The sequence below is a fragment of the Salvia miltiorrhiza genome, chromosome 2 (assembly GCF_028751815.1).
Source record: "Salvia miltiorrhiza cultivar Shanhuang (shh) chromosome 2, IMPLAD_Smil_shh, whole genome shotgun sequence".
NCBI lineage: Eukaryota > Viridiplantae > Streptophyta > Magnoliopsida > Lamiales > Lamiaceae > Salvia > Salvia miltiorrhiza.
This window is the reverse complement of record NC_080388.1, coordinates 74,001,157-74,012,614: the sequence shown is the minus strand read 5'-3', so window position 1 is coordinate 74,012,614 and position 11,458 is coordinate 74,001,157. Positions and strand designations below refer to the sequence as shown.

The window sequence follows — 11,458 nt, the reverse complement described above, 5'->3', positions numbered from 1 at the left end:
AGAGTGACACTCTCCATTCATATTTTATTAAAATTCGTGTTGTTTACGGCATGATAATTTTTTTTATAGACGAAAGAAGTTGGGTATTATTTATTAATCGGTTTATTTTTATTGGCATGAAATATGAATGAATTTATGATAACTCAACGATGAAAATAAAGATTAATTCTCGGTAACTTTAGCTAGGGACAAGTGTCACCCAAAAAAATGGTTTGACCTTTTAATATAAAATCTTCAATCAATCAAAAAAAAAAACATGAAATCTTCAAAACAAGACTAATTGGTGGGTTTGGTGGTTACATCCCTTACCAATTATAAGCATAGGTTTCATTTTTCCATCAATTACTTCAATACATAAAAAACTATTTTCTCAACTTTTTCTTTTGACATTATACTTTTAGGATTGAGACACAATTTTCAAAATCTTGTCACCTTACAGCGAGTCAATTGCATACTTTTAAATTATAAATGCCAAATAATCAACATAATGCAATGGAGAAGCGTAGAGCTCATAAATTAATAAATGGTTTATAATTTGTATCTCACCACTAATACCTTTTAGGTATGTATAACTAATGCCACATTGAGTATTTTTTTGTAATTTTTCTAAAAATAAAATGAAAAAGAAAAATTAGTTACAATGTAGGTAATTAATATAGTAAAATAACTAAATCTTTTATATTTGACTAGTTTATGATTAGCCTTAATGATTGCATAAATTTAATTATCGTTTCGTTAATAGTTACTTCCATGATCTCTCTCACTCTCTAAATGCCTGTATATAATTTAGAAAACCATACTCCATCCATCCGTCTTGCATATATGGGTTGATTGGAATTTATACAAGAATTTAAAAAAATTATTACAAATGAAAATATATAAATAGATTTCCTGATATGTCTATATTTCTGATTTAATGATGAATTAAAGTTGGAGTAAATTAAAGAATTAAATAAAAATATAATAGTAAATAAGTAAAAATTATCAAAGAATAATATTTTATACCTGTATAAAATTTAAATTTTTATTTAGGTATGAATGAAGGAGGCCAATCTTGAAAAAAATAATAATTTGCATCTATAGCTGTTACTATAATTTTCTTATTATGATTTCCTATTTGAGTTTGAGTCTAACACGTGTTTACCTGCTACAAAATCCCAGTTTCCAAATTGGGGCAATTTGTGTGGCCACGTACATATATATGACGTTGAATGATCTCGATCCTTAATCATAATTAAGTCAACAGCCACTCTCACCTATTATTTTCATTATTTCAAAATAATCTAATTAAATTATTCAACATCGGCTGTACGTAACTAGCCACAAATTAATACACACACACACTAACACTAATGTATACATATCAAAACCTTTTATTAATTTATATTCAAGTTCGGGATTCGACTTGATACTAAACAAATTAAACTTAAACATATCATTATTCGGTTTGGCTCGATTCGATTACATCCCTAATTATAAGTATATAATTTGATTGTGAATTTTTCTTTATATTTCTAATAAAGTTCGTTATTTCAAGTCTTGGTTTGCGTAAATATTGAATATTGTATAACGATTTATTGTGAGTTTACCACATTAATTTGGACATTGCAAGCAACTCAAAGACGTTAAACTTTAGGTAACTAATTCATCAAACTCTTAGCTAACAGTATAAATTTAGGTCAAACAATTTTATAATTTTAATTACTTTCTCAACCCTATATTTTCACTAGGCCCTAAGTCAAAACACTCTTCCCATATTGTCTAATTACGTGATTTACTTTTTCTCGTAACTTTAATTTTCTCAGTAAATGAAGACAAACATTACTCTAGTGTGCAGTTCACTCATAGACTACTATAGCCCTATTCAAAATGCATTAAAATAACTTACGTATAAATTAACTAAATTCAAATTAAATCAATAAATCTATGCAGCCATAACGTCGGCTGCCCACAAACTAGTGAAGTAAGAAACAAAAGTAATTTATTTTCTTAAATAAAAGAGATTCAATTACTTTAATGTATTGTTTACATTATAGTTACTATTTTTATTTTTTAGTATTTATTATTTTATTTTATAATAAAGTAAGCATTACAAAAAACTACTATGTGAATAATACAGTAAATTACATATGTTTTTTTTTTTTCTATTTCACTAATTTGTGGACAACCATAATGTGGCTGTTTAGCATCACTCAATTCAAATATATCTGACATATTTAGGGTTTAATCTTTCACTAAGACAAAACAAAATAAAATAAATCAGTAACCTATACGAAGAATTACGTATACACGAAGTCACAATAAAAAAAATCTCAATAATAAATGCTAAAGTATAAAGAAACTTCTACTTATGTTTCCAAATTTTGTGTTTCGATATAATAAATACTTCCATAACACGTATTAATTTAAAATAATACAGCACTTAATATAATACAGCACTTAATATAATAACTTTATTAAATGTTAATTAAATTAATTAATATACTATTTCGTCATTAGGATTGAAAAAGTTGTCTGGGTTTCTTGCACAAACATACTTCTTGTAGTAATTAGTTGTCAACAGTCTATGTTTTTTAATGAAAGGCTTACCCTAATTAGTCACCACGTACGTCGTTAATTAATTAATTTAGAAACTCTATTATTTTATTTTGTTGATTCCACTGTATGAGGTGTTCAATAATCCTCAACAAACATTCAATAATTTATTCTACCCCTTTTAAATTATTTATTTCGTCACCATTGAATAATTCGTTTAAAATCTGATATCTGGATAAGAGCATACATTGATTGACGAGTCATGCAATTAAATAAATTGAGTAAATTAATTAATATTAACCATAGGATTAAAATATGATTATATATTAGTTTGTGGATGTGTAAACCGTTGAATAAATTACGTCAAAGTAAATTCAGTGCATGCATATACGTGTATGGCTGCATGGAGACAGTATACGTAAAGTGTGAATAATAATTAATTAATTAATAAATTGTCATAGATTATTTAGATTAAATAATTAAGGAGACATATCCAGATGTTTCTGTTGCTAAACACCAAATCTGAGATTGTGTAAGGTTAATTATTTAATGGAATCGGTCAATAAGAAAACGGATTAAGAAGTAAAAGCTATTAATATCTGTAGTTAGGTGGCAAAAACATTAAGTTAGGGTTCAATTAGTAAATAGAATTCCTAAGTAGGTACAAATAGAATTATATAATTCGATTATCGATGTACAAAATTATTTCGTTTGATCTTGTGAATCTTTACTGAAATAACAATTTTGAAAATAAGACCTGCTTACATTGTAAGGATAGTAAAACTTATAGGTGGAATTTGAACAAGTCTATACATTTTACGAACAGATCAACATAACTAACGAACAGACGTATATTTAGTGAAAAAAGAGAAAAACTCGTCACCGGCAGGATTCGAACTCGAGGCAAATTGCTGTTCATGCGGTACATTGATTTGTTCGTAAATATTGTAGATCTGTTCGTTTTTATTTCACGAATTCTCTATTCTCTAAATATTTAGCATTCTCTATTTAACTTTTCTCTCTCTCTCTCTCTATTATATATATATATATACCTGCATATAGTCATAGGAAATTGTAGCCATGGGATAAAAAAAAAAAAAAAGAGAGAAAAATATTAGTATTTTTTTACTTTAATATCCTTACATGATTAATTCGATGATTACACAAAAAATCGTAAATTTCGTGTAATAGTTTGGCTAGACGAAAAATTTGTATAAGTTGTGTAAGCGTGTAAAGGCAATAGTCAAAAGTGATAATTATAGTTTCCACATTTGATCTACATAGATAGAATTTCTTTTGTTGTATGAAAATGTTAGAATTGAATATAATCTCTATAATATTTTAGGGTTGTAACCCTACACGTTTGATTTAAAATGATGATGTTTTTTTGTCCCTTCTTGCGAATATATGAGCATTCCCTCTTTTAAGACCAAGTTTTTATTTTGTAAAAGTTAAACTAAGTGTTTGACAAAATAAGCCCTTAAACAACTTATAAGCTCCTTAAAAAATAAGTTCTTATATTTCAAATTATTTTTTCATTATCTTATAAGCAACAATACTTATTTTACAAAAAAAAAATCAATTTTTATTTTTATTATATATCATTCTAATTTCATTTTCTCTCTCTGATAAAGATTTCTAAAATTTCTCTCTAACTTATAAGCTCAATTATTCATACACTTTAACAACTTATAAGTTCTTATGAAACTACGTGCATCTTATAAGTTCTTTAAAATAAGTTTAGCCAAACACCCTCTTAGAAAAAGCTGCTAAAGAAATGAGAACAATCCTACTATATTACAAACTAGACCAATATTTAAACCAATTACTTCAATATCCAAACAAAATACAACTAACACGTTAAAGTCGATGGGACTTCAATCAATGACTTTTTAAAACAGAGAGTCATTGGTGCCTCAACTTTGCCGCATGGACTAGACCTTCTTGGCAAAATCTTAGCTCGTATCTGATCACAAGTTATTAATTCAAGTTAACATGCATGACCCACAATATATCTTGGGCTGTAAGCCCAATATATTAATTCAAGTAAAGTAAGGCCAACATTATGCTGAAGTAGGCCCTTTATAAATCTTCATATCATACAACAACCCACTAAGCATAATTGCTTAGTGATAATTAAAACTTCAACTCCTTTATTTAATGCATCTAAATTTCCTGATCCACGAATTATACGATCGTTTTTTCTTTGAAGTTTTCATAAAAATACCCACATCACACACAATCTAGCTAGATATCCTATGGCTATACATTTTATTTCACAAAATCTTGTGAGATATCACAATGAAACAAATTAAGAATGTGTTCATATTCATATTCAAGGATTTGCATATTTATAAGTGAGAGAGAGAGTTCGAGGTTTGGAACAATGGCGTTTGAGAACCCTACCTCTGAGCATGGGCGGCCGTACACTACAAGAAATTAAGTTTTCACCCACACACGTATGTGTGGTTATAGATAAGGTTATGTGTAGATATAGATGTTTACCCACACATAATGCAAATGTCAACATGTGTCACAATAAAAGTGTAGAGAAATGTTTTTACCCACACATATATTTATGTGTGGATAAATATGTTAATATTACCTACACATATATATGTCGCCAAAAGTATTTTTTATGTGTAGTTAAATAGGTTTTTGTCATAATATAATGCTGATGTGGAAATTACGTGGATGGTGACGTGGCATTTGATATTGACAAGTGACACTTTATATGTGTAGGTAATTGTTATATCATATGTGTGGGTAATAAATTTTTATCATAATATGCACAGGTAATAGATTTTAATAAAAAATTAATATTTAAATATTAGGAAAAATAATTATGGATAAAATATATTTTAAGTTATTTATTTATTTTTTGTATATTTATTTTACAATCTGGTAGTACTAATCTTTAACCAAAGTAGAATTGTGGCCCAAAAATTTCAAGCCTAAGAACAAGAATAAAAATATGACATATATCACCAAAAAAATGACATATATCAACATAAAACAGCAATGTACATAACAAAATCAAACAAATTGTATCTCAATTTCCTAATCTATTGTCCTAATCTGTTGAAGAAGCTAAGGAAGTCCCCCTCCGACACCATTGTACTGAATCGGCTTTGGTAATCAAGATTTCTTCTCGATCATTAGCTCTGCATACAGAACCCCAACAAACACAAATAAGAATCATCAAAAGGACACAAAGAATTTTAAAGGGGCATAAACAAGCTGGTCAATTTATGTGCTGCATGTATCTTGATTTCGAAAAACAAAATTATCACTACAAGAAAAATGCTGATAGACTAGTGTTAAAAACCGTAGTCGTAGGGGTAAAAAGAGTGTTGTTGTAGGTTGTGTAGTGGTAGATGGGTGCTAATAGACCACGGTTTTCAAACTGTGGTCGTATATATATCGCACACGCTAATACACTACGGTTTTTAAATTGTTGTCTTTTAGCATATCACATGCGCTGACAGACACACTTTTAAAACCGTGGTCTTTTAGCGTAACACAAGCAAAATAGAATACAGTTTAAAAGCCGTGGTCTTTTAGCACGATTTAAAATTGTGGTCTATTAGCATTTTTTTCCCCCCTATTTCAATAATTATCTAATTAATTAATATCCAACTAATTTCATAAATAATAAACACAAATCAAAACACATAAATTTAAATAAAGTTTAATATTCAAGAGTCATTACAATAATCTAGAAACGGGAATTAGTTCAACGGACTAGAATTTTTTGCATTGTACTTTAAACATAATTCTACCAACCAAAATATGCAACTAAGCAATGTTCTTCACTAAGCGTCAACTAAAACTTTCAAGTGTATATGACATTTTTCCACTTTGCATCCAAACTAGCAACGTCATACCTGCATAAAATAAATGGACAAAAATAAAGAAAAAATACATTACTTCACGTAGCAAAAAAATATATAGCTACACATAAAATCAATGAATACATAGAATCAATAACGCACCATATCATATATAACCTAATATCAAGAATAAGTAGAACACATAAATTATAATAATTTGATATAAGAAATGTAGAAATATATGTAGCAACACATGCACGACGTATTGCAAAATTATAAAGATCATTCATTACCTCTTTACTCAAGTATATGATCTTGTACACAGTCCGCCCATTCATTACCTCTTTACTCAAGTATATGATCTTGTACACAGTTGCTTAGAATAGGAACCGATAAATCTTTCCTGTGGGATTTGGGCAAAATCTGTCAAACAACTGCCAACACGAAACACCAAATCCACAGATGATATTATACCTTGGAAGCCAGCTAGAGATCAACTCTGCATAAGGAAGCAAGCGATGATACTCAATGAGTGAGGTAGTCACCCAAGTATCACCATATTGTTCTGCAAAAGGGCCCTGCAAACTGCCATTAAATACTTAGGATCATATAAGAGAAGACAAACAAAGAAAAAATGGGCAATCTCGCATGCAGATATTCAAGGCAACAACGAATCCCGTCTATACGCAGCTTATCCAGCCAAATTTGTAATCACAAACACAATGAGCAAAATCAAGTCAACAAATAGTTAATGGCACTGACCTCTCAACAAGAGAATCAAGAGTGGATCTCTGCCTTATGTCGAACGACTGGTTACATTTCATCATATAAAACTGAGCAGCTGACTTCTCCTTGGTCAATGAGTACACAACATGAGCCTCCAACACCTCAATGTCAGAAACTTCGATGCCTAGACATGCAACAAAACGGACACGAGCAAAATACGAATTAAACCTCAAATCATATTGTTGCAATAACGTCTTTTAATCTAAAGATTCATTGAATGATGAGATAATGATGGATGGCATACCTGCAACGTCCTTCACAGCATCAAACCCGATCTGCAGAAAGTTACTATGATCATTTAATTTCCTCTTCTTACCTGCTCTTTCTTCTGCCCGTATTTCTTGATCTGTGCTAAACTCGTTGATCTCTTTTTCAATAAGCGACCACACCCCTTCAGCGACAGCATCACACTTAAGCAGGCAGTTTTCTCTCTCTGAGTCGATCAACAACACTGCAACTGTTGATATTGGATATCCTTATTACTATTTTCTGCTCCATAATAAGAGAATGGCAAGGAACCTTATTTGACTCCTATGATTCACCCTTTTTGATAAGAAAATATGCTAACCACTTAGAACTTGTGTCATGTAGCTCCAAGTAGTTGGAAAAGATATGCAATCACTAATTAGAAAATAAACCAATGAATAAGCTATGGGTAATAATTGGCCTTATCATCTACAGGGGCAACAATGGTTTAGATGGTGCTCTGAAACAGAACACAAACTCAACAACATTGAAAAATTTAAGCTCAGACAACTGAAAACGTCGAAACACATTGAGAAACAAGGAATCAAAGAAGCAGAATTCTGTCCATAAACTTGGATTGGCCATAAACTTGAAGCTACAAGTTAGAACTGCAAAGCTATTTTCACCCTAATTATCAAAGTGGAAATCACACTGCACATTGTCGTATCAAAATCAAATTACACACAACAGGGTCCGAAACCCTAAACCCCCAAACAGAAACCAAAATCAAAACCAGAAAAGAGGAACATACATCAATGAGCCATATACATAATCCAAAGATCAAACAAAAACCGGAAAATTACCTGCTACTTAATCGAAACTATTTCCGGCTATCATAATCAAGGATCTCGTCATCCGTGACCGACCTCGAGTGCTGAACAATGGATCGCCCGATCGAATTGATCCAATCCTCCTTCTCCTTCTCCGTATCCGCGATGAAATACATGGTATCATTCCGCGTGGACAATTCGAAGGCGAATTGGCGATTGAGGACGTCCTCGGCGCCCTTGACGGTGATTACAGATAGCCCCTGCATTCAGCCATATATGGGGAAGTAGAAAAAAATTGATTACAGATAGCCCCTGCATTCAGCTATTACCTGATTTTAGGCTAGGGTTTCGAATTAGGGGCCGAGCTTATCGGAGCAGGCAGGTAGGGGGCGGAGCAGGCGGCGGCGGAGCAGGTGAAGCAGGCGAATTAGGCGGCGGGGGAGCAGGTGAAGCAGGCGAATTAGGCGGCGGCGGATCAGGCGAAGCAAACGGCGCAGCAGGCAGCGGAGCAGGCGAAGCAGGCGGAGCAGGCGGCGCGCGGAGCAGGGGAAGCAGGCGGCGCGCGGAGTAGGCGGAGCAAGCGAAGCAGGCGGCGCGCGGAGTAGGCGGAGCAAGCGAAGCAGGCGGCGCGCAGGCAGGCGGCGGAGGGAGATGGCTGAGCAGGCAGCGCGCGGAGGCGCGGCAGAGCGCAGCGACGGGTGTGAAGAGCAGACGCGGTTAATTTGTGTGTTAGGATTAATTAGGGATTTGAAGTATTTTTTAATTATTAATAAAATTAATTCAATAAGACTACACTATTTGACCTCTTTAACATGTGTTTTTTAAAACCGATGTCATACATTAAGTACCACCACACTGAAACGACTAGGCTACTAAAAAACCGTGGTCTTTTAGCATGAAAAATGCTAAAAGACCACGGTTTTATCTACAACCACGCTTTTAGAGTCTATGACCACGGTTTTTTGTTAAAACACTTGTCTTTTAGGTGTAGTGTTTTTGCATTTTTCTTGTAGTGTATATTGGAAAAAGATATCAACCAAAATTCAACCTTTTAATACACAACCAAGCATGAGCCTAGCTAGATCTTGAGCTCCAAAAAAATCAAACCGGACTTGGTCAGTTTTCAGACTTGCTCGTTAACCCACCTCATTAACCGCTATACTGAGCATCACTAAAAAATTTATATGAGAGTATATATTACAGCCAAATGAAAATACGAACATATAACCATACCTGAGAAGCAATAAACTCAAGTGGTTGCATTAAGAATTTTTCCTAGTTCCATTCCTTGAACACGATGCTCAGGCTGTAATTCATAAACATCAAGTACAAGCACTTCTTCTCCAAAGTGAATCGATAATGTAAAAAAAACCAACAATAGGGCCATTACAAAAGAAAAGGCACAAATACCAACCTTTTAGGAGCTTTGAATAACTTCTCGGAATCTACGAACAGGCTTCTTGCTACTGATTTCCATCGGCCTATACATGTATCCAAATTAATAGTGAGAATCAGTTTTACAAGAACACAAATACAATTAATATGGAAGAACACAAGACCTTGAAACACAAGCCATCGTATCCAGACGTCCCCAAGTTTGACACAACATTCGCTCGTTATGTGCAGCCGCACGTCTGACAAGATGTAGTGTTGCTTACTTGCTTTAGAAAGAAAAAATTGAAAAGGGTTCGAGGGGAGAAGAGATCCTGCTACCACTACTTTGTGATTTGAAAATATGAATGAAAAAACCGTTTTGTAGATTCATTTCATGACTTTTGGAGGGAGTTATTTTTTATAAAATTTTGGAGGCATTTGGCGGGATAATGAAAATTTTTATGCGTAACCCATTTTAATTTAGAATTGAGAATAAGAATTAAAATATTGCCAGCTTTTATGTATTTCCTTTCTTTTGTTTCTATTATATTTCAAAAATAGATATATAGCAGTAGAAATATTTAAGGGATCGTGCAATCCTAAAATCTTGTAACTGACTAACATATTTATTGTGAATTTTTTATTGTTCATTTTATCCCTTTTTAATTCTTGTCACGGTAATAATTGATTAGATATCTTAAAAAACTAAATACTATATTCTACAAATTAGTGATTACGTGTATTTATTTGGTATTTTTTTTACTAAATTTTTAATTCTTGTCACGGAAGATTAGCTAATTAAAGAGATTAACTTAAAAACTAGTGTGGGTATGCTTATATAAATACTAGTGCAGATATGCTTATATAATTAATCCATACAAATTAATCCAATATTTAAATCCGTACAAAACTAATGCGGATATGCTTATATTAAAATTACATAAATTTAGATCATATAAGAACTTTTCTTTTATGGATATATAATTATTTATTTTTAAAATTTATATTAAAATTAATACAAATTTCTATTCTTTTTCGGTCAATCTTGGTGGAATATCAATGTTATATAAGTGAAAAGGAATATGCAATATAAGCTTTAAATTTAATTTACTTCAATCCTTATAATAATATTTTTTTTTCAAATTTGATGTATACAATTCTATTAATTCTGATTAGCTTAAAAAAATGAAGCAATACTAACAGTGATTTAAATTGTGATGTTTTCAAATTTATAGTACTTTTCCTAGATATTGGTGAACTGAAGCTAACAAAAATATATCTAATAGAATAATAATGATAAAAATTCATTACCCACACATAGATAAATTACAATTATGTGTGGGTAATTGATTCACCTACACATTTTTTAAAATATGTGTGGATAATTATGTGTGGGTAAAACGTCAATTAAGATTTACATAAATAATTAATTAAAGACAAAATATAAATGTGGCTAAAAATATTTTCCCACGTTTCTTACATGTCAAGAATAAATAATGATAAAAATTCATTACCCACACATAGATAAATTACAATTATGTGTGGGTAATTGATTCACCTACACATTTTCCAGAATACGGTATGGATAATTATGTGTGGGTAAAACATCAATTAATATTTACATAAATAATTAATTAAAGACAAAATATAAATGTGGCTAAAAATATTTTTCCACATTTCTTACATGTCAAGAATAAATAATGATAAAATTTCATTACCCACACATAGATAAATAATAATTACGTGTGGGTAATAATTTTTATTAGTTTGCCACGTTGGCAAAACTAATTCAAAAACAAATTTTATTACACATAAATAAAAAATAAAAATAACCGTAAAATAATAAATGTCACGAAAATGTTTTTGCCACACATTTTAAATGTCAATAACTAATGCATTTTTTTGTGTGCATTA

The 11,458-nt window shown here is 31.3% G+C and overlaps 1 protein-coding gene across 1 annotated transcript; it reads right to left on the bottom strand.

The window, feature by feature from the left end:
* Window positions 1–6,190: 6,190 nt before the first annotated feature.
* Window positions 6,191–7,741, bottom strand: LOC131009985 (uncharacterized). The gene is made up of 6 exons (XM_057937380.1): window positions 7,723–7,741; window positions 7,399–7,629; window positions 7,131–7,278; window positions 6,843–6,953; window positions 6,662–6,771; window positions 6,191–6,422 (listed from the first exon to the last, which is right to left on the bottom strand). Exons 1-5 carry the CDS (start codon window positions 7,739–7,741, stop codon window positions 6,714–6,716), a joined length of 567 nt encoding a protein of 188 aa, XP_057793363.1. The 3' UTR covers window positions 6,191–6,422; window positions 6,662–6,713.
* Window positions 7,742–11,458: the final 3,717 nt, after the last annotated feature.

Excerpts from the sequence above, each read along its gene's own strand:
- LOC131009985 (XM_057937380.1), bottom strand. Across the intron at positions 7,279-7,398 it reads TGCTGTGAAGGACGTTGCAG|GCATCGAAGTTTCTGACATT; the intron begins GTATGCCATCCA and ends TTGCATGTCTAG. Across the intron at positions 6,954-7,130 it reads CTTGATTCTCTTGTTGAGAG|TTTGCAGGGCCCTTTTGCAG; the intron begins GTCAGTGCCATT and ends ATTTAATGGCAG.